This window comes from Brassica napus, chromosome A6 (genome assembly GCF_020379485.1).
Source record: "Brassica napus cultivar Da-Ae chromosome A6, Da-Ae, whole genome shotgun sequence".
Taxonomy (NCBI): domain Eukaryota; kingdom Viridiplantae; phylum Streptophyta; class Magnoliopsida; order Brassicales; family Brassicaceae; genus Brassica; species Brassica napus.
Window position 1 is genome coordinate 16023527 of NC_063439.1, and position 23557 is coordinate 16047083.

At 40.6% G+C, this 23557-nt stretch overlaps 3 protein-coding genes across 3 annotated transcripts; 1 reads left to right on the forward strand and 2 right to left on the reverse strand.

Annotated features, from left to right (window-relative positions):
- Positions 1-5184: 5184 nt before the first annotated feature.
- On the reverse strand, positions 5185-7871 carry LOC106350249 (nucleolar transcription factor 1-B-like). Its single transcript, XM_048734853.1, has 3 exons — positions 6128-7871; positions 5829-6056; positions 5185-5734 (listed from the first exon to the last, which is right to left on the reverse strand). Exons 1-3 carry the CDS (start codon positions 6341-6343, stop codon positions 5324-5326), a joined length of 855 nt encoding a protein of 284 aa, XP_048590810.1. The 5' UTR covers positions 6344-7871; the 3' UTR covers positions 5185-5323.
- A 1234-nt stretch (positions 7872-9105) lies between these two features.
- LOC106350248 lies at positions 9106-12966 on the reverse strand. The gene is made up of 7 exons (XM_013790155.2): positions 12855-12966; positions 10893-12710; positions 10451-10565; positions 10173-10352; positions 9990-10089; positions 9512-9902; positions 9106-9431 (listed from the first exon to the last, which is right to left on the reverse strand). The coding sequence occupies exons 1-7, from the start codon at positions 12964-12966 to the stop codon at positions 9106-9108; spliced, it is 3042 nt and encodes a 1013-aa protein (XP_013645609.2).
- Positions 12967-19603: 6637 nt separating this feature from the next.
- Positions 19604-20946, forward strand: LOC106408175. The gene is made up of 3 exons (XM_048781585.1): positions 19604-19742; positions 19833-19954; positions 20014-20946. Exons 1-3 carry the CDS (start codon positions 19604-19606, stop codon positions 20944-20946), a joined length of 1194 nt encoding a protein of 397 aa, XP_048637542.1.
- The last annotated feature ends 2611 nt before the right edge of the window (positions 20947-23557 follow it).

Consider the following 23557-nt stretch of genomic DNA (forward strand, 5'->3'; position numbering starts at 1 on the left):
TACGGTTACCCTTGTGCAAGAAGTGTTGCCTACGCCTAGAGGAACAAGTTTCCAGGAAGTGCAGCAAAGCCACTTGGAGCAACTCCCACCTTAACATATGGAGATATTACCTACCCCACCTGAGCAAGGCACAAAGAGGAAGACTCCAGATGATCCTCACCCTCAACATACTTCATCATCAGCGAAAAGACAAGAGACTGAACATCCTGATTATGGTTTGATGGTTCGCCTCAAACCATCACAGGCGCCATGAGGATCTTACACTGGAATTTCCAAGGTTTGACAAGCCCCTTGACAATTCCCCACTTAAAGGACATCAAAAAGTCCTATAATCCAGAAGTAATGCTTCTCGTAGAAATTAAGAATGTAGATATTTGGTACAAGATTTAGCTAGTGATTTAGGTTATAAGAATTTTTTTGTAATCCCGGCTAAAGGTAGTAGCGGAGGTGCGGCTTTCTTTTGGAGTGATGGGATTGGGCTTAGTTTTTTGGGTAACCCCTCTCTGGATAATTCTGACATGTGTGTACAAGAAGGCACCAATACTTTTTGGTTGTCTTATATCTATGGAAACCCAGTTGTAAAGTATCGCAATCGCCAATGGCACAATATTATATCTTCTGAAAATGCAGGCTATCTGGAGAATAAACCACGGCTGATGTTAGGTGACTTCAACGATATAAAGACAAGATATGAGAAGCAGGGTGGCTTTACTAGGTCAGTTACTTCTTTATCTCCTTTTAATAGAATGCTTTCTGCCCTTGGTTTTCATGATATTAAAACCATTGGTGGAAATTTTACTTGGATTGGCAAAAGGTCAAAGTACTCGATTATGTCTAGAATCGATAGAGCAGTAGATAATAGTGATTGGCTTGAAATGTATCCGACAGCTACTGTGACCCTTTTGCCTTGGAAAGGATCTGATCACAGACCTTTGCTTCTTAACACTAAAGGTACGAAGTGGAAGAAGGTCAGCCTCTTCAGATATGACATGAGATGGAGACTACTGCCTGACTTCAATCAAGTCATTGAGCAAGCCTGGTATCAAGACTGTGCCAACGTCACATATGGAGACATTCATGCTATCATTGTGGGAACCGAAATTCGCACTGTCGATTTCCGTTTAAATAAGGAAACTAGGAAAACCCTAATTTCCCAGAGGTCCCGGATCTCTGCGGGAGCCAACGACAAGTGACCAAATATATGCGGAAATTATGAAAAGATAACAAACGAGTTTAGGGAAAAACAGCTGATCTTATTTCTAGTCCGCGTAAGAGCGTTGCGATCATTACAAGAGATCGTGAAAGCTTTGGCCGCAAAGGCTGTCAGCAAGTTACTTAGTTCTAGCGGCCTAAAAGCTCAAACCTAGTTGAGTCGCAGCTCGATAACGAAAGACGAAATAGATAAAGAAAAGGATTTTGATTGATTTCGGACTGAACCTTGTTAAAGGCTGCCTACGTACCCCTTTCGAGGATCAAGCCGAACGTAGTTCAATTGATAGAGCTGGACAAGAGATCAAACTGCCTGGGTGAGTTCATCTAGTAATCGAGTGCCAGTCATAGAAACCGAACTTGTCGAGAATAAGCCTAAAGTTTCTAAGTGCAAAGAATTCCGAGTCTAAAAAGCTCTCCCCCATGCTCCTCGCCTAGGACTCCTTATATACTAGCTCCAAGGTCGGTTTACGCTTTTACTCTTCTGCCCTTAAGCCGTCATAGCGTAAAAATGGAGATATTTCATTTTTCCCGATTTTCACAATTATCTTCAAAACTTCCGTATTTATCCGCGGAAACTTGACATTTATCCTTCCTTGTGGACCAAGCGTAAACCGGGCTGTGGTTTACGGGCCTTTGGTTAAGAAATCGCAGGATGGGCCTCGAGTCGTGTTTTAGGTCCCTTTGGGCCGTCTTCCGACTCGAAGAGTTTACTACGATTTCCTTCGACAAAGAAAGAACTTTCCACGGTTTCTAATCCGCGAAGTTTGATCGATGATTTAGAATAGCGGAAAACATAGACTGAGCTCGCTACGGTCTTCGGGAGATAGCATTTGAAGGTTTGACGAGAATGCATGGACTGGTGTCATACCGATGTTCGGAAGAGCTCGGTCGCTACGCAGCGACCGAACTTTGGCTCAAGCCCGATCGCTACGTAGCGACCGAGCAGGACGGACGCTCGGTCGCTACGTAGCGACCGAGCGGGACGGACGCTCGGTCGCTACGTAGCGACCGAGCTTGGCTCGGGCTCGGTCGCTACGTAGCGACCGAGAGGGACAGACGCTCGGTCGCTACGTAGCGACCGAGCGAGACGGACGCTCGGTCGCTATGTGCATGCTTGGTCGCCGCGTATCGATCGAACTTGGCTTGTCCGCGGTCTGATTTCCATACTCGAGTTTGTCCGCGGCCGATTTGGATACATGTCCGTTGCCTTCGGACAATCAGTATTTAGTGGTTCGATTGATATTTGGACGATATTTTACTGCAAGGCTCTTCGTAAAGATATCTTTACGAAGATTACTTTTCGTAAAAACGTTTATACTGATTTTTACGGACTTTCAGACATTGATTCCGTCGTGACAGATTTTGACCCCAACAGTTAGCCCCCCAGCTCGTTAGAACCATGAGCTTCTAGCGTGAGGTTCTAGCGAGTGGCTTGGCAAGTTAGGCGGAATTAATGGTTGAAAAGGTCTGTGGTAAGTGATCTTCTCGCTCTCCTAAAAATAGAAAACACGATAAGATTGGGGCTGCGCCTTATGACGGCTGCCTACGTACCCTTGTTGAAGGGATCAAGCCTTTAGTAGTTCGTCTTGGAGTTAAGGTTCTTATGACTAGTTTTCCAGTAGGACCTTTATGGTCTAGTTTTTATGTAGCGGTTATAAGGCGTGTTGCTGCCGATGGCATTTTGTATGGGTGTAGAGGGAAGACTACGAGTTGTCGTCTCGTAATCTAACTCTGTGTGAATTGCCATATCCATAATCTGTTTCGAGAGTTTTCCGCAGTGTGTAAACTTGCGGGATTTTTCTGAAGACGTTCGAATATTGGCAAAGAGACAAATTTTGGGATCTCGTATCAGGGTGTTTGATACTATGCCTAGAGATGTTAGAGACCAGTGCGCTGGGTTTAGGGCAAGACCTAGGTTTACTTTCGGTTTAAGGATTGTGCGGTGACTGGCCGGCTATCGTTTTTCCTGTTGCGATTTCTTCCTGATTCGTATCGATTTAAAGTCCGCGATAGGTTCTCGGCTTATACGACTTGTTTGATACGAATCGAGCATCTCTCCGGAAACCGGAAGTGCTAGACCAAAATTTCGGATTTCTTTTATAGCGCTATTATCCTTGTGTCGGATGTAAGAGAGTCATCTTCTACGAGATGGCTAAGTCTGTTTAGGACGTTTAAGAGTTTGTTGTGATCAGCAACAAACTTAATGGTAAAAATTACTATTTTGAGTCTTCGCGAAGAATATGTTTTGAGAAGATGTTAGTGCGTATGACTGTCTAGTCTTCCATGAAGGTGTATTTATCGAGGAAGGAAATTTCGTCGAAGAACTAATCTTCAGGAGTCCGCGACGTCTCGCGATGCTGAAGATTTGTTATTCTTTCGTATGCCACGTTTCGTGCTTGAAATGTTCGCGGGCTTTGAAGATATTTCGCGATGTTGCGAGGGTTTAGTATTAGCCCTGTGTTTGAGAAACGTTCTGGTTTGACTATGAATGTTCGCAGCCAAAAATTGTTGTTCCTGCTCGAATGCTAATAGCTTTATTTGCGATCGAGGAATTATGACTGAGGTGTCGTGTAAATTTGTCCATGGGAACAAGCGTTTTCCTTCATAATGCTTTGTGAAGTGTTGGCCTTCCGAGATGTATTTCGTGCATTTTTTAGGATGTTTCGTATAGTTCTAGAAGCTTTGTTACGATTTTTTCCTTACATGCCGCGTATTATGGTTAAAACGTTGCGGGCTTAAAGTGAATTGTGGAGCGTATTGAACTTGGTCAATTTTCGAAAAGTTTAGATTTTCCGTTAACCGTTTGGTTGTTAGGACTTAGTTTCGTTACGAAGAATTTATCATATGATTTCCGACTATGGGCTATACGATAATTTATCATATCATATAAACGATTTTACGAAGGTCGTAAATCAGTGATATGTATACATATGTCAAAGTAGCATTGTTTCTGCGGGTTTTACGAGAAACGTTCCCGCCGTGATTTTGATCTTAGGTGAAAGTTGCTTGGAGTTACTCATGGAGTGTTACCGAAGTTTATTTCAATACGATCTAGTCGCAGAACGTTTTTCATAGGTTTTTCGAGAGGATTCTCATGACACATTCGTTTCTTGAACGAATTGGTCATCCAGAGGTGGATCTAGCTAACCATCGGGAGGAAAGTGTTCCTTTTAATGTGCATGATGCTACATCTATTCTCGAGTCTTCTTCGTCGCAAATGTTTTCGATGCTTTTCCGTGACTTACTTGGTACAACGGAAACTGAAAGAAATGCTTTGGTGATTGAAGATTTCTCGTAAAATTTTAAAACAAAACTGGCTTATTGAAGCCGGAAAAGGCTTCAATACTTTGGCTAATCGTCGAGTTTCAGTTTGATATTGGTACGAGTTTTTTGTACGCATGATTGCGACAAGAAATGATGTATAGTTTTTGAGATTATCACTACAAGAAAACATTTATTTACCGACTGCAATATCAGTAGTTATTCAGTCGCAAAACGTAACATAACGACTGATTTGCGACTGATCAACGTGGTCGCAAATTGCTGTGTCGCTAATACGAGGAGTCGTTAATAAGTCGCAATTTTGCGACTGAATTACGACTATTTTGTCACTGTATATTGTAGTCGTAAAATAGACGCAATTAAGTCGCAAAAAATACCGACTGAACTACTACTATCCAAAGACCAAACTATGACTGTTTATCAGTCGTTATGTAGACGGGAAATTGTAGTCGCTTATTAGTCGTTAGAGGGGAGTCGGTAGATAGTCGCAAAATTAGCGACTACCCAACGACTGATTATGTACAACATTAGTGACTATATAGCGACTGAGTTGTTGATTTAGATGTGTAATATGTGGTTATCTAGCGACTACATTGCGACTAAATTTTGTGACTTATTAGCGACTCCAAGATTCAAAAATCACAAATCAGATTTTTTTGATTTTTTTTTTTTTTTTAATTAATTTGTTCATTTGCAGTAAAACAATGACAATAATAAAAACGAAAATTTTAATATAAAACAGAGAATTCATAACATAATGTTGCAAAAGGCACTCTAAGGAGTTAAGCATTAGCATACAAAATATTATAGTAGTACAAGAGTAGGGAACCTAAAATTCATCTTCATCTTCACTTTCACCTTCCCCTTCATCTTCACCTTCTTCACCTTCACCTTCACCTTCACCTTCACTTTCACTTTCACTTTCACCTTCACCTTCACCATCACCTTCACCTTCTTCACCTTCATCATCATCTTCACCTTGATTAGCAGCCATGAAGGCCAAAAAATTTGGATCAGTTGCAGCCAGATACTTCTTCACCAAGGAAAAACTTTTGAGCTTTTTTGCTTGCTTGGCAGTGTAAGCCGCCTGCTTCTCAATCTTCCGGTGAGCATCGCTGAGCTGTTTTTCGAGGTCTACGTACGAAGAAGAGGATTCACAACGCTTGCGCTTTCCGTTGACAATAGTACTTTCTAGGCTTCCTATTCCATAGTGTCTTCCTCTTTTGTCTGTGACAGTGGACTACAAAAGCAAAGGAAGTAGAAAGATATCAATCAAATCAAACAATATGTAGTAAAAAATATCCTTAAAAAAAAGGGATAGAAAAGCAATTTACCAGAAGGAAGAGCTCATTATCCTGGTCTAGAGAGAGTTGTGGAGGGTGTGAAGTACCATCTGAACTCTCTGAGTTTTCAGCTTGAAGGTCAGCCAGCTTGGCTTGCTTGTTCTTCTCATAGGCCTCTGCAACTAGCTTTGCTTTCTTATCTACAAAGCTGCCATTTTTTTTGGTGTGTGCCTTGATGAAAACTTCACCAATAGTCACTGGTCTGCCCAATTCTTCAACCTGAAATGGTAAATAAAATAAAGGTTAATGAGCCAGAAAAATTTCAACTTGGAGACAGGAAAAAAATTTACCATTTCTTGTTCGATTTGGAGGTAAGACTTCTGGCCAGCATTGTGCTTGTGAGGACCAAGACCATTTCGGTCAGACAACCGAGCAGCTGATGTTGTCTCGCTTTTTTGTTGGGCTTTAGCAGTGTCCCAGTAAGCTGTCATTTCTTTCCACAGATCATTCAAAATCCAGGATGGTCGAACTCGAGACTTCCTACGCTTGCTAACCATGTCCTTCATACGTCGCTGACATACCTGCCCGAACTTCTCTTGAACCACACCAGTATATATGGGATTCCAAGTGTGAGTTTTCTACAAAAATAAGACAAGGCTGATGTTAGTAATCAAATAAATCAACAGTTTAGTAGTTTAGAAGAAAATACTAAACTGCAACTTAAAAACAGTTGCAATCCCATACAATAGCAATTAAGAAAAAAATACTTAACTGCAAATTCAACAAAGAATTTTTCTTTTTTGTCCTGATCGACGCAAGTCCAACTGTAGAAGGGACCATCAAACTTGTTTGTAAAGACTTTAGTGATCCTCCGAGTCAGTTTACCTTTGTCCCGACCAAACCTAGAAACACAGAAACATTAGTATAAGGCCGAGAGTCATATCGTATAAAAACAATTATCAATCATAGAAAACTCACAATATTCTAACATCTCAAAGCTAAACAATTTCGAACTCTCCAAACAAAATTAGCAAAATACAATTACCAATGACAGAAACAATATCATAAGCAAACTGGATATGTCCCTTGAGTATTTCACAGAAACAATTATCAATCACAGACACAATCTCATAAGCTTAAAATATTCAGATAGATAAGTAACTAACCACATGGTTCCAGGCTCGAAGGTGGGAGAAAGGCTCATGGTGTAGCGCTCTCGGCCGGGCTGGGAGAGAAGGGCGTTGAGAAGCCTCGTCTGGTCTTCAGACAGATTCGGTTCTACTGGAAATGGTGAGTTGGGGACTGGTTCATCCTCATCTGGACCTTTTGGAGCTTCAGTATTCTGTGAGTTTTGAGCTTCAGAACTCATAGGAGATTGTCGCCTAATAGAGACCGTAGGTTGTCGAGGTCGAACATTGGCTGAGGTTTGAGACCCTCGAGGTTGTGGTGGTGGAGCTAGTTGAGAAAGAGGCGTTGAAGCAGCTCGAGGTTGGGTCCTCGGCGTAGACTCCTCGAACAGCTGTCTCAGAGGTGGGTAGTCACTCACCGTTGGTCCAGCTCTGCGGTTGCCACGAGGTGGAGGCTCTGTTGTCCTTGGAGTGAACTCATACTGCGACGGTAGAGGAGATGGTTTAGACCGTTTTGAGGGTTTCCGAACCTTCTTCGTTGATGTTCCGGCCATCGTCTTCAGTTTCGAGAGAGAGCGATTAGAGATTACGACAGAGAGTTTCGATTAGGGTTCTAAGTGTTTGGGGATTTTCGAGAGAGAGTTGTGTCGCTAGAGTAGAGAAAGAGTGATTTTATTAACTTTGGTCTTTGGGTTTGTAGAGTTAATTGGGCTTAAGCGGGGAATGAAATTTATGGGAGGGAAATTATTGGGACTAAAGGGGGGAATTATTTAGTTGATAGGAGGGAAATTAAATTAGCAAATTTTGTGGACTTTAGGGGTTAGGGATGGGTTACGAAGGTTTAGTGTGTTGGGGGTTAGGGATTTTCTTATAATGAAACAAAATGAAATCATAATGTACTTTTATAATATAGTTTAAAACACAGTTTACAAAATTATATTTCAATACACATTAAAACAAAATTTACAAAATACTAGATTAAGACCCCCTTCTTGGACGGGATGAATATTATATATAAATTATTTTGAATTATTATATATTTTTTATATATTATGAAATAATAAATATATATTGAATAATAAAAAATTTAGTAACTATTACGTATGTAATTAAATAGGTACAAATACTTAAATAAATTTTATTAATCGAGACAAATACTTTTTCTATTTTATATGTTATAAAATTAAGTTTACATGATATTAACATAGATATAAAGTACATTTTTAATATTGACATCTGCTAAAAAATATTTTATACTCATATTATTTTGATCGTTTGTATTTCTCTATAACAAATTTTTTAAATAAATGATAACAATAAAAAAATTATGGGATGTTTAATAGTTTTAGTAATTTATAATTTTAACAATATACAATGCAAAGTTTAAAATCTAAATATTAAGTTGTCAATAATTGTTCAAAATGTTTATCAAAAAAATTCAAAGCAAATTCGAAATTAAAATACTTATGTATTTTATATTTTATATGGTATATAATTTATTTTTAAGAATATTAATATACATATATATAATATTTATTAAATGAGACTTCCTACTTCTGTAATTTCATAATCATTTGTATCTTGTTATAACATAAAGTTTAGACCATGGATCACAAAAGTTTCAATGTGAGATTTTTAACAACTTTAGTCATTTATATTCGTTTTTAAAAATTCAAAATATAGCATATACGAAAAAATCTAAATTTTTATTATATAGTTAACATGATTGTTTAATTTATTTTAATTAGTTAAATTTTTTAAAATGATAGAGAATATAGTAATTTTTATCAAATCTTTTATTATTCAAAATCATTAATTGTCATATATACTTTAGCCACAGTAGGTAATTCCGTGATTTTTATTTAAGGAAACAATGAAGAACATTTATGATTAGTTTATGGTTAGTTTAATAAAAAGTTTATTATACATTTATATGGACCAACATATTTTTCTAAGGATTCTAAGAATGATTGTGGTGATGACATGTGGCTACAAAAATATGTTGTGATGCTTCTCTTTTAATATATAGGGGATATTACAACACACTAAAACAAAGCTCACAAAATTATATTACAATACACATTAAAACAAAGTTTACACAATTATATCACAGTACACACTAAACAAAAGTTTAAAACAAAGTTTACAAAATTATATTACAAACACACATTAAAACAAAGTTTATAAAATCATACTACATTTTAATAGGGTTCTTCTCCATCTCCATCATCAGAAGAAGACGATGATACATTACACTGGAATTCATCCTCTGGTTCATCATCTTCCACATCAATATCAAGATTTATAGGTTGTACCCGAGCATGAACCAAATGGTCGACTGCAAGTTCTTCAATTGTAGTCATTAAAACAGCATCATCATTTTCTTGTTGCAACAGTGTCGGTTCTTTATCTTCATATTCTCCTGAAATGATTCTCCTTGGATTCACTTTTAAAACATTGAGCCACGACTGCTTTGGTTTCTTAACGTACGGATACGGTATATAACAAACTTGATCTGCTTGAGACGCTGTGCAATATCAAATAATAAGAATATAATTAAATTAACTATCAAATTATAAAAATTTAATTACAATATAAAATACGTACCTAGAATAAATGGTTCGTATTTATAGTATTTCCGCGATGAAAGAACGTCGACGATGCCTCCATTTCTCCGTCGAGTGCCTCTACCAATTACCGGATCATACCACTTACACTTAAAAAGTGTGATTTTCAAATTGACCGATCCCTCATACTGAATTTGTATGATATCAGTCAATATCCCGTAGTAATTGGCTTCATCGGATGCATTTGTGTAACTTTCTCCTTTAACACTCACACCATAGTTACATGTCTTTCTTCCCTCGCCATGCTTCTGCGTATGGAACAAATAGCCTTTTGTGAAGTACATGGGCCATGTTCTGGCCCTAGTCAGGGGTCCATTCGAAATATCTTTAACCCACACAGGAAAATTATGTGTGTTGCTCCAATAGCTAACCTGCAACATATATACATATATATATAATTATAATATATATATAATTATAAACATTTAGTTATATAATGGTATGTTAGTCAAACGTACATAATCTTTCACCCATATATGATATTCGTCAGCTCTCTTCACAGAGAGGTCTTTTTCGGAGAGGTCTGGATATTTTGCATTAAGAAAATCTTCAAACATCCTATATTAGCCAAACACAAATTAATATGAGCAACTATAGTTGGATAAATCAATATGGAAGATGATAATATTATCAAATTATACCTCTCAAGTGGCTGAAAATAATCACAATTGCGTAAAACATATGCATGTGCGCATCTATAGTCTTTCTCGGAAAGCCATATTTCTTGTATTTCTCCACTTGGACGTCCTACGTGCGTAAATATATCAGGTACTCCAGGGACATGATATACGGGGACTTCACCTTCATCAAATCTTGTGAACCTGCACAAAGGATTATGAAAATAATAAATATTATATATAACAAAAAAACATTTTTAAACACATTAAAATTAAATATGAGGAATAATGATAGTGTTTACCTTGATTTGGTTTGTATATGATCAGAAAAGTAGTGTTCTGAGAAGTAAGCTATCTCCTCGTTGATATATGATTCGACAATCGAGCCGGCCGCAAATCTTTTGTTCTTGGCTTTTGCTTTCAATTTTTTGAAATTCCTTTCAAAAACATACATCCACCTATATTGCACAGGTCCTCCTAGTTCAGCTTCGTATGGGAGATGTATAGGCAGGTGTTGCATGACGTCAAAAAATGATGGTGGAAAGATCTTCTCCAAATTGCAGATGATCATAACAATGTTTTTTTTAAGAATTTGGACATGATTTTTCTGCAAAGTTCTCGAGCAAAGGTCACGGAAAAATCCTCCAACAGCTACAATATTCAAAATACATTTCTTAGTAATACATACTATAATTATATATAAAGCTGTATCATTTCGTAATATATAAAACTATACTTAAGTACCTGATAACGCAAGATGAACATTCTGGTCAAGGAGTTCTGAAAAGATAAATGGAAGTAGCCGCTCCATAAAAACATGGCAGTCATGACTCTTCATGCCAGAAAATTTGTTGTTTTCTATATCAACACAATTAGCTAAGTTTGAAGCATATCCATCTGGGAATTTAACCGCATGTTTCACGCATTCCAATAAACTTCTCCTTTCGTCTTCGTTTAGTGTGTAGGGAGGAAATGGAGCTTGACCAGAACCATCAAGATGTAAGTGTGGCCGATCACAAAATATTTCCATATCCAATCTTGAATTGATTGTGTCTTTCGATTTACCCTTAACATTCATAAGAGTATTCATGATGTTGTCAAAAAAATTCTTCTCTATATGCATCACATCAAGATTATGTCGGAGAATTAGGTCCCTCCAGTATGGCAACTCCCAAAATATGCTTTCCTTGTGCCAGTTATGGTACTTCCCATAACCAGACTTCTTCTTTTCATGACCGTTTCCACCGCAAACAGACGTTTTTGGAGGATTGACACCCTTTAATCGTTCTGAATAAACTTGTTCACCAGTTAAAGAATCAGGTGGATCTTCATTTACCGCGTTTTTCCCCTTCAAGAAATCCTTTCTATTCTTTCTCAGTGGATGATTAGGAGGAAGAAATCTTCGGTGACAATCAAACCAACACGTCTTCCTTCCATTAGTCAGATAAAAAGCCTTTGTATCTTCCATGCAAATTGGACAAGACAATTTACCATGGGTCGTCCATCCTGATAGCATGCCATACGCCGGAAAGTCGCTTATCGTCCACAGTAACACGGCTTTTAGATTAAAATTTTGATTTAAAGACACATCATATGCTTCGACTCCAGTTGACCACAATTCTTTTAACTCCGCAATCAAAGGTTTGAGGAAGATATCAAGACTAGCTCGTGGATGATTTGGCCCAGAATTCAGAATTGTAAGAAACAAATACTCTGTATTCATGCACATATCAGGGGGTAGATTATATGGAGTTAAGATCACAGGCCACAACGAATGATTACGAGACATCCCAAATGGATTGAATCCATCTGTACATAATCCAAGATAAACGTTGCGAGGTTCTTCGGCAAACTGGGGATGCATCTCTTGAAAATGTTTCCATTCTGCCGCATCAGATGGATGACACATTTCTCCCTCTTTTGATTGGTGCTCAGCATGCCATCTCATTGCCGCTGCTGTCTTCTTGCTCTGATACATTCTCTTCAGCCTATCAGCTATAGGTAGATACCACATACGACTATATGGTACCTTGGTTCTACGTCTTTTGTCCTTAGGCTTCCTTCTGTCCGCACCACAAAATTGACACTTTTCCCATCTTTCATCTTCTTTCCAGAAGATCATACAATTGTTAACACAAACATCAATTGTATAATATGGGAGCCCTAAATTCCGCATCAACTTTTCGGTCTCGTAGTGTGATTCGGTTGCCGTGTTTCCTTCTGGTAAATAGTCTGTCAACATTTGACATACTGAATCTACACACTTTTCACTCAGATTATAATCTGCCTTGTTTTGCAAGACCCGAGCAGCTAAGGATAACTGCGACTGCCCTTCACGACAACCATCATACAAACAATTTTGTGCTCCTTCTAACAAATCGTAGAACTTCTTCGAATGGTTGCGTTGTGGGTCTACTACATTTTGATAACTATCATCTTGTTGATAGTTATCAAAACTCACATTATCCCGAAATGCATCATTCACCATATCAACATAATTATTATCTTCATTACTTACTTTTTCACTACCACTTAAATGTGTCGGGTCAACATAACTTGTTCCTAATTCCATATCAATTTCTTCTCCATGCTTATACCATACATAATAGTCTGGCATAAATCCTCTATTATATATATGTTTCCAAATTTTTGGTCCCGGAAGAAATTTATCGTTCCGACAAACACTACATGGGCAGAAAAACTTACCGCTATTGCTCTGTGCTAGAGGCTGACTGCTCGCAAATGTCATAAATTGATCCACCCCCGCTATGAACTCTTCTGACAATTTCCCCGTATCTTCATCGATCCTCTTGTACATCCACTCACGAAAATTTGAATAATTGTAATTTCCAGACATTGTACAACATAAAACTTTCGTTTTCTAACTTTAGTTTTCCTAGAATTTTTGATTTTTTTTTCTTGTAGTGATTTTCTACGAGTGAGGAGAAGAAAATGGGCTAAAGCATGTATATATATAGAAAATGTCCGACCAATCCGCGACCAATTACCGACTGCCTGACAAAAATTAGGTACACTTGCAAAAAAAATGTAAATCACGTGTTGTACCGGTTTTTAGCGACTGATTCGCAACTGAGTTATGACCACATATATCAGTCGCAAAATAGTCGCAGAATTTAAGACTGATTAGCGACTGCGTTATGACCACATGTATTAGTCGTCAAATAGTCGCAGATGTTACGACTGATCTGCAACGAACGGTTACCGACCCCATAACAGTCGCTAATTAGTCGTTATTTTACGACTGTCTTGCGACGAATTCTCATGGTCCCTAATAAGCGACTAAATAACGACTGAATATGCGCAGTTGCAAAGCAGTCGCCAAAAAGTCGGAAGATAGTTGTTAAATTTGGCGACTACGCTATTAGTCGCAAAGTGCAGTCGCCAATCACAGGTTTTCTTGTAGTGTATGTTCATGATCGTCTGGATATGTTGCTAGCGTTTAGACGAATATTAAGATTGTCGTTTGCCTATTCTTGACGATTTGCAGAAGTTTTTTGAAGTTTGGGAGTATACGAGCATAGTATACGTACCTACTCCCCCCCTTTTTTTTACGAAAGAAAACGGTTGAACCGATACTTTGAAGGGTTGTGTACGTTTCCTCTTCTGATGTTTGGAATGATCGATAATTCGGGATGATTTATAGACGACGCTTGGACTGTGATTTGGTTGTTTCCACGTTGACGACTTGGGATATGTCGGTTCCGAGAAAATTGCCAGAAACGAATCGGTTTTAAGACGACGTTCATGTCTCTAACTTTTTCTCTCTTTAGGAAGCGAGCTTGATATGCGTGGCGATCGTTTCTCGACTTTCGGAGAGTTTAGATCGGTTTGCAAGATCTGGATGAACAATTATGGAACAATATATCGAGACAGGAAAAATCGCTTAAAACTTAGTTCGCTAGACTATCCGCCTAGGTTTTACGTTTCCTAAAGTTCTATGGCAGCCTCAAAGTAATTTCCTACGAAAATTCCAAGTCTGATTTCAAAAATTTCAAGTCGGAAATACCTTAGTTCTCTCGAAGATGCAGTTTTGTCCCTTCTCAGTTTTGCGTGCTCATTTCCGTTTCCTATTCTCGTGTATGTTCGCCATTTCCGGTATTGGTGTTTATCCTTTGAAACTTGACATTTATCTTCCGAACTTGACTGTTATCTTCTCCTTAGATAAGACGTCGATTTTTGTAAAATGGTTCAACGTAATCGTATAGTTAAGGCGGCTAAGGTGTTAAGTTAACCATTGCCGTTTTATACGATTAATCTGAATCCATGCGAGAAAATAGGTCTTTGCGGTTTTTTCTTTTTTTTTTATATCGTAAAGTCTCAATGGTAACTTCAATCGAGGATGGAGGTAGGGTGAGCATAAACAAGTCAAGGAGTTTAAGATGAGGTTTACTTGTTTTTGTCGTAAAATCTCAACGGAAACTCCGATTGAGACGAAACGAAAAGCGTTTCGAGGAGAATTCAAAGGAGAACGCAAAGGAGGACCCCTTTGAGGCCTGACAGGTCGCTATAGCGAGTGAGGATGTCATCTCGGTCGCTATAGCGAGTGGAAGGGAGCCGAGACGAGTCCCACTTGTTTTCGTCGTAAAATCTCAACGGAAACTCCGATTGAGACGAAACGAAAAGCGTTTCGAAGAGGATTCAAAGGAGAACGCAAAGGAGGAACCCTTTGAGGAATTACAGGTCGCTACGTAGCGACTGACAGTCTGAGAGGTCGCTACGTAACGAATGGAAGCAAGCCGAGAAGCGTCCTACTTGTTTCGTCGTAAAATCTCAACGGAAACTCCGATTGAGACGAAACGAAAAGCGTTTCAATGAGGATTTAAAAGACAACCCAAAGGAGGACCTTTCTGAGGCCTTACAGGTCGCTACGTAGCGACTGACAGTCTGACAGGTCGCTACGTAGCGAGTGGAAGCAAGCCGAGAAGAGTCCTACTTGTTTTCGTCGTAAAATCTCAACGGAAACTCTGATTGAGACGAAACAAAAAGCGTTTCGACGAGAATTCAAAAGAGAACCCAAAGGAGGACCTTTCTGAGGCCTTACAGGTCGCTACGTAGCGACTGACAGTCTGAAAGGTCGCTACGTAGCGAGTGGAAGCAAGCCGAGAAGAGTCCTACTTGTTTTCGTCATAAAATCTCAACGGAAACTCCGATTGAGACGAAACGAAAAGTGTTTCGACGAGGATTCAAAAGAGAACCCAAAGGACGACCTTTCTGAGGCCTTACAGGTCGCTACGTAGCGAGTGGAGAGTTGGCTTGAGCTCGGTCACTACGTAGCGACCGAGCAGTGTGCGTGCTCGGTCGCTACGTAGCGACCGAGCAGCGTGTGTGCTCGGTCGCTATGTAGCGACCGAGCAGCGTGTGTGCTCGGTCGCTACGTTGCGACCGAGCCGTGTGCGTGCTCGGTCGCTACGTAGCGACCGAGCAGCGTGTGTGCTCGGTCGCTACGTAGCGACCGAGCAGCGTGTGTGCTCGGTTGCTACGTAGCGACCGAGCAGCGTGTGCGTGCTCGGTCGCTACGTAGCGACCGAGCAGTGTGCGTGCTCGGTCGCTACGTAGCGACCGAGCAGCGTGTATGCTCGGTCGCTACGTAGCGACCGAGCAGCGTGTGTGCTCGGTCGCTACGTAGCGACCGAGCCGTGTGCGTGCTCGGTCACTACGTAGCGACCGAGCAGCGTGTGCGTGTTTTTCCGCGATTAACGTAGGGGTTTATCAGCGGTTTTTTTTGGGAGAACAAGTTTTATCTTTCCGAAATGTTTTCGGAAAACGTGTTTTGGTAAAACCCTTACGCATCGAGATTTCTTTACGGGGTTTTGATAAGATTTATCGTTTCCCTTCTTGTTTACAGGGAGAAATCGCGAGCTTGTTTTAGTGCTCTTCCTGTGGCGGAAGGTCGCGACTAAGTTTTCGATTTTGTTGAAAACTACGGCGTTTGCGTAAGCGTTGGTCATAGGAGCAGTCAGTGCTGCGAGTTTGTCTTTCATATATCCAAACATCGTTTCGATCAAGCGTTTTGTGGCCATGAGTAAGAGTAATCCGTAACCCCCCCTCCTTCTAGCGCCAAACTGTGGGAACCAAAATTCGCACTGTCGATTTCCGTTTAAATAAAGAAACTAGGAAAACCCTAATTTCCCAGAGGTTCCGGATCTCTGCGGGAGCCAACGACAAGTGACCAAATATATGCGGAAATTATGAAAAGATAACAAACGAGTTTAGGGAAAACAGCTGATCTTATTTCCAGTCCGCGTAAGAGCGTTGCGATCATTACAAGAGATCGTGAAAGCTTTGGCTGCAAAGGCTGTCAGCAAGTTACTTAGTTCTAGCGGCCTAAAAGCTCAAACCTAGTTGAGTCGCAGCTCGATAACGAAAGACGAAATAGATAAAGAAAAGGTTTTTGATTGATTTCGGACTGAACCTTGTTAAAGGCTGCCTACGTACCCCTTTCGAGGATCAAGCCGAATGTAGTTCAATTGATAGAGCTGGACAAGAGATCGAACTGCCTGGGCGAGTTCATCTAGTAATCGAGTGCCAGTCATAGAAACCGAACTTGTCGAGAATAAGCCTAAAGTTTCTAAGTGCAAAGAATTCCGAGTCTAAAAAGCTCTCCCCCATGCTCCTCGCCTAGGACTCCTTATATACTAGCTCCAAGGTCGGTTTACGCTTTTACTCTTCTGCCCTTAAGCCGTCATAGCGTAAAAATGGAGATATTTCATTTTTCCCGATTTTCACAATTATCTTCAAAACTTCCGTATTTATCCGCGGAAACTTGACATTTATCCTTCCTTGTGGACCAAGCGTAAACCGGGCTGTGGTTTACGGGCCTTTGGTTAAGAAATCGCAGGATGGGCCTCGAGTCGTGTTTTAGGTCCCTTTGGGCCGTCTTCCGACTCGAAGAGTTTACTACGATTTCTTTCGACAAAGAAAGAACTTTCCGCGGTTTCTAATCCGCGAAGTTTAATCGATGATTTAGAATAGCGGAAAACATAGACTGAGCTCGCTACGGTCTTCGGGAGATAGCATTTGAAGGTTTGACGAGAATGCATGGACTGGTGACATACCGATGTTCGGAAGAGCTCGGTCGCTACGCAGCGACCGAACTTTGGCTCGAGCCCGATCGCTACGTAGCGACCGAGCGGGACGGACGCTCGGCCGCTACGTAGCGACCGAGCTTGGCTCGGGCTCGGTCGCTAGGGACGGACGCTCGGTCGCTACGTAGCGACCGAGCTGTGTGCATGCTTGGTCGCCGCGTATCGATCGAGCTTGGCTTGTCCGCGGTCTGATTTCCATACTCGAGTTTGTCCGAGGCCGATTTGGATACATGTCCGTTGCCTTCGGACAATCGGTATTTAGTGGTTCGATTGAGATTTGGACGATATTTTACTGCAAGGCTCTTCGTAAAGATATCTTTACGAAGATTACTTTTCGTAAAAACGTTTATACTGATTTTTACGGACTTTCAGACATTGATTCCGTCGTGACCGATTTTGACCCCAACAATCATCAACAAATGTCGCAAAGCTTTGTCAATCTAGAGGAGCAAGAAGAATACTAACTCACGGAAGGTGATTGAACAACTAAAGATGGACATTCAAAAAGCCTATGAAGCTCCTACTATTGATTATGTTCATCTCCAAATGCTGAAGGCTCAGCTTCAACTACAGTACAGGATGGAAGAGGAGTATTGGAGAACCAAAAGCAGAATTCTCTGGTTACAAGCAGGCGACAAGAACACGAAGTATTTTCACGCCAAAAAAAACAGAGAAGAAGCTACAATAGAATCCTTCACCTCCAGGATGAAGCAGGGAAACATTACTCCACTGTCAAAGATATCCATTCTCATATCCTCACCTATTTCAGGGATTTATATACAAGAAAAAGAATTATTATAGATCCTCTTCTCATGAATGGTATACCTCTGACAGTTACAGAAGATATCAACAAAAGTCTTACCAGTCTAGTAACAGAGAAGGAGATAAAAGATGCGGTCTTTGCCATGAATCCCGAGAAAACACCAGGTCCTGATGGCATGACGGCAGCTTTCTACAGACAGCATTGGGAAGTCATCAAACCATGTGTTCTCTCATACGTTAAACTTTTCTTTGAACAATCCTATCTTGACCCTAGAATTAACGAGACCCATATATGCCTAATACCTAAAATCGAAAATCCCATCACTATCAAGGATTACAGACCCGTCAGCTTAGCCAATGTAGCTTATAAAATCATCTCCAAAATATTAGCTGAAAGGTTGAAACCCTGGCTTCACAATATCATCACTGAAAACCAATCAGCTTTTATTCCGGGTCGTCTTTTCACAGATAATGTCCTCATAAGCCATGAACTTATGCATTCACTCCACACAAAAAACTTAAAAAAATAAGTTTATGGCTCTTAAGCTTGATATTGCAAAAGCTTTTGATAAGGTTGAGTGGTCCTTTATTTATTTGGTGATGGAGAAAATGGGTTTCTGCAGACAATGGAGAGATTGGATCATGAAGTGCATCTCAACGGTCTCATACTCAGTTTTAATCAATGGAGAACCATCTAAGACCATCAAGCCCCAACGAGGACTGCGCCAAGGTGATCCTATTTCTCCATATCTATACATCATCTGCACTGAAGGCTTATCACGTTTGATCAAACAAAACATTCAGGAGAAGAAAATTCATGGGTTTCAAGCTTGAAGAAGTGGCCCTCCTATCTCACATCTTCTCTTTGCGGATGATTCTCTCCTCTTTTGTAAAGCAACAGAAGAAGAAGCCATTAACATCTCTAAAATCCTCAAGACTTACCAAAAAGCTTCGGGCCAGGAAGTCAACTATAACAAATCGGCTATATTCTTTGGAAAAGGTACTCCTCAGAACCTCCAGGAAAGAATTGTTAATCATATTGGCATAACAAAAATAGGAGGTTTTGGTCGACACTTAGGCTTGCCTGAGTATGTTGGTAGAAATAGGAAAGAGGTTTTCCAGTATATAGTCCAAAGGATTGAAAATAAGTTAGAAAATTGGTACTCGAAATTCCTGTCCCCAGCCGGTAAAGAAGTGTTGCTGAAAGCAGTGATCACTGCTCTCCCTGCTTATACAATGTCCTGTTTCCTGTTACCTAAAGTTCTTATACAGGAAATCACCAAAGCTATGAGGCGCTTTTGGTGGTCGGCCAACAAGGACAACCATTCTATATCATGGATTGCATGGGACAAAATCACTGCTTCAAGGAAGGAAGGAGTTCTGGGTATTAGGGATATGATGGCTTTTAATAAAGCCTTGCTAGCTAAACAAGTCTGGCGCCTAATTAAACAACCTTCTTCATTGCTAGCAAGGGTTTATAAAGCTAAATACTATCAGAAAACGAACATACTGGACTCCAGGAGTTATCAAACCTCAAGCTATGCCTGGAGGAGTCTAGTTCAGACCTTTCCTCTAATTACACGAGGGATGAAATGGATCATAGGAGACGGTCAGAGGACTAGAGTATGGTTTGATAATTGGCTTCCTGGACCGCATAATGTTGCTCCTGATGGTCCTGCTTCCTCTGCTTTACCAAATTTGTTGGTCAAGGATCTTCTTGCTCCTTGTCACACACGATGGGACATTTCTAAGCTTCAGGCTTTGTTCCATCCTGAATATATTCTTAAAATTTTGAGTATTCGCTTGTCAATTACAGGGGCACATGATACTGCATACTGGATGTATAGCAAGATTGGAGCCTATACCATTAAAACGGGCTATCACATTCAGAAAGCTATTGACAAGGAGAATGCTCATAATTCGGTTCCTTCCGATCCTGTAATAGCTCAGCGTGATAAATGTTTATATAAGTTATGGAATCTGAAAATCCTCCAAAGATAAAGCTCTTCTGGTGGAAGTGTATCCACAATGGTCTTCCTGTTGCAGAAAGTCTTAATATCAGGGGCTGTAGAGTTTATAGGTACTGCCAGTTATGTGGGGAGGAAGTAGAAATGGTGAAACATATGCTTTTTGGCTGTAGAGTTGATAGAGAAGCTTGGAACCTATCACTGTTGAATACTTGTCCCCAATTTGATCATCTGAATACAACTCTTAGTCTCTTACAGGAACTCATTGAACGTATGCAACAAGGCTTAACTGATACACTTCCATTCTACCTCGGGTGGAGATTATGGAAGATGTGCAATAAGGTTGTTTATGAGAACAAAAGAGATCACATTATCCAAGTTATCCACGCAGCGATGATGGATAAGCAACTGTGGGAAGAAGCGCAAAATCATAACTCAGTCAATAATCCACAACATTCAGCTGTAACCCAAGTTCAGGTCGCCTTCCCTCTGAGCTCGCTTCTCCATTCTCTTCCCCAACATATAGACCATTTATGTCTTGTAGATGCATCCTGGAAGTCACCAGAAGATCAAGCTGGTATAGGGTGGTCCTTAACAAGCATAGAAGGCACTCCTAGACTTCAAGAAAGCTCTGCAATTGAGCTTACCTCATCATCATTGGTAGCAGAAGCAATGGCCATGTTGCTAGCGGTTCAACAAGCGCAAACACTCAGGTACGATAATGTTATTTTCATAGGGGACTGTGGGGAGCTATTCAAGTGCTTAAGAATGGAAGCTATAGATGGGAGAATGCATGCAACTTACATAAACGAAGCAACTTCCATAGTTAAAGATATAGTAAACATTGCTAAGCAAAATAGTTTCCCCTTTCTTTATGTTCCTAGATACCTTGTTGTAACTGCTGATCACTTAGCAAAAAAAGCCAGGTGGAATAAACAACAATATGTAATCACCTGGCACTAGCAATGGGCATTCTACAATTCTCATTTCTTATGAAATGAAAATGTTGACAAAAAAAAAAAGACAAACTATTTTCCAGATTCCTTTTTCTATTGTTCAAAAAAAAATCCCCAAACAATCCCGATATCTTTCTATCGTCTCTGGCTTTCTCAGCCAAACCTTAAAACTCTATCTCTAGGGTTTTTTTCTTCTTTCCTCTTCTTCTTCGTTTTCGATTTTAACTTCTGGTGTTGGAAAGTGACAACGATTCTCTAGCTTCTTCTTCTTTTGGTTTGCGATTTATTTGTTTATTGGTTCTGAGATTTCCGGTGGAATCTTGGATGGCATTGGAACAGCAATTGAAGAAAGAAGAAGAAGATCACTCGAGGAAGAATAACAGATAAACGGCAATCTCTTCCAGGTTAGAACCCTAGTCTGATAAAGAATCATATGTACTGCAATGTGTCTCTTCTTATACAAAATCACTGGCCGATAATTTGTCTCTTGTTAATATTTTTAAGCTCCTGTTGTGTGTGTGTGTTTTGTATACTGAACTTGAGTTCTCTGTGTGAAGGCAAGCTGTTGCGACTCGGTGCTGTACCACAGGACGTGCTCGTAGCGTCAGTTTCATCGTCTTTACTGATCCTTGTGTTGCGGAAAGAGTCACCATGGAGAAACACACCATCGATGGCCGCACGGTACCAATCATCAACCCATCTTTTAACTTTATCTTTTGCATATTCAGTTAAGTCGTAACAATCATTTTTATAGGTTGAGGCAAAGAAGGCTGTGCCTCGAGATGATTTGGTTTGGATCAGGTTATTTGAATTTCAGTAACTAACAAGTTTCAAATTGTTGCAGTTTCCCTGGGAAAGCCGTTGGAGTCTCAATCGGTGGTGTAACGGCCCGGTTCCTGGCCCATAAATTTCTTTGGGAATATGGGCTTCTCTACGGCCCATTTGACAAAGACCTAGGGTTTTTCTTTCCCCTTTTCCTATAAAAAGAGATGCACCCTCCCTTTTTGCCTCATTCAGAAACTGAAGCGAAGCTCTGTAGAGAATTCCCGGAGACCAGAAACCCTAGCCGTCGAGCTCTCTTCCTTTCTCTCTTGCACCGTCTCTCTCTCTTCTCTCTCTCTCCCGCGCGTTGCTCTCTCTCCTTGCCGTTGCTCTCTCTCTCCTCGCCGTCGCTCTCTCTCTCCTCGCCACCGCACGCTCTCTCTCTCCTCGCTGGTGCCGTGTGGTGGTGGTGGTGACCAGATCTCAACCTTCTCTCATCCTTGTTTCCAGATCCAGATCCAGATCTAGGCTAAGGTGGAGTGTCTTGAACCCATCTTGTTCTCATGTTCTGTATACTCTTTTATGCTGGAGTTAGGTTTGATTAAACCATGTTTGAGAGCTAGGATAATAGAACATGGATATTACTAGGTTGATAAATGAATGGATCATGATGCATAAGAACCCTCACACTGTTAAATGGGACTTAATGAACTGAATTGAATTGTTGTGGTGATGATTGATTGGTAATTGATGCTTGTACGTTTGAATGTGTAGTCCCATGAGTGGTTTGCGATTAAAGCTAGGATGGTAGAAAGAAGTGAATGCTAGGTTGATAGATGAGAAATGAATGTTAAGGTTATTGGGTAGAATCTGTGTGTCATGAGTATTGTATGTGACACCAAGAACGGGTGGCGTCTAGTGAATGAGTTCAAGTCCAAGACTAAGTGAAAAAGGAAAGTGAATGAGAATGAGAAGAGATAAGTGAAAGTGATAAGGATGTGAAAGGATAAGTGAATGTATAAGAGAATAATGTCAAGGTTAAGCATGGGTCGGGAAATCATATAGAGTCTAAGGAAAGTATGTGTGGCAGTAGTTCCACGCTAGGTATCCATAGGAGATGTGGCGAATCCACAAGAATATGGACGCACCCATAGGAGATGTGGCGAATCCACAAGAATATGGGGTAGAAGCCTAGTAGGAGCTACCCACAGTGATAAGAAACGAAGTGCCAACCGCGAGAGGCGGGATATAAAAACGTGCATTGTAGAGTCCTTAGTCCATGGTCGGGTAACGGGGTGTTAAAGGTGTCATAGGATTGAGTCGGTGTTGGGGTAAAAAACGGTTACGACAAATTTAACATTCAAAACGTCCGAGGAAGAAAATAAGAATTTCTCCAAAGGGTACTTTTCGAAATAGATTCTTCCTTACGAAAAAGCTTTACGGAAGAAAGAATCGAGACGTCCGACGAAAGCTCAAAAAAGGTCGTTACGCAGCGACCGAACGTTCGTCCCGCTCGATCGCTACGTAGCGACCGAGCTCGAGCCCAAGACTCGGTCGCTACGTAGCGACCGAGCTCGGCCAAGCTCGGTCGCTACGTAGCGACCGAGTGATCGTCCCGCTCGGTCGCTACGTAGCGACCGAGCTCAAGCCAAAGCTCGGTCGCTACGTAGCGACCGAGCTCGAGCCAAAGCTCGGTCGCTACGTAGCGACCGAGCGCTCGTTCCGCTCGGTCGCTACGTAGCGACCGAGAGCTCGTCCCGCTCGGTCGCTACGTAGCAACCGGGCTCGAGCCAAAGTTCGATCGCTGTGTAGCGATAGAAACCTTCCGAACATTGACAGACATCAATCCATGTATT

Coding starts and splice junctions, on each gene's coding strand:
- LOC106350249 (XM_048734853.1), bottom strand. CDS start 6,343: ATGAAGGACATGGTTAGCAAGCGTAGGAAGTCTCGAGTTCGACCATCC. Junction 6,057..6,127: donor TCCAAATCGAACAAGAAATG/GTAAATTTTTTT, acceptor TTACCATTTCAG/GTTGAAGAATTGGGCAGACC. Junction 5,735..5,828: donor ATAATGAGCTCTTCCTTCTG/GTAAATTGCTTT, acceptor TTGCTTTTGTAG/TCCACTGTCACAGACAAAAG.
- LOC106350248 (XM_013790155.2), bottom strand. CDS start 12,966: ATGTACAAGAGGATCGATGAAGATACGGGGAAATTGTCAGAAGAGTTC. Junction 10,353..10,450: donor CATATACAAACCAAATCAAG/GTAAACACTATC, acceptor TCCTTTGTGCAG/GTTCACAAGATTTGATGAAG. Junction 9,903..9,989: donor ATATATGGGTGAAAGATTAT/GTACGTTTGACT, acceptor TATATGTTGCAG/GTTAGCTATTGGAGCAACAC.
- LOC106408175 (XM_048781585.1), top strand. CDS start 19,604: ATGAAATGGATCATAGGAGACGGTCAGAGGACTAGAGTATGGTTTGAT. Junction 19,743..19,832: donor CAAGGATCTTCTTGCTCCTT/GTCACACACGAT, acceptor TGTCAATTACAG/GGGCACATGATACTGCATAC. Junction 19,955..20,013: donor ATTCGGTTCCTTCCGATCCT/GTAATAGCTCAG, acceptor AATCCTCCAAAG/ATAAAGCTCTTCTGGTGGAA.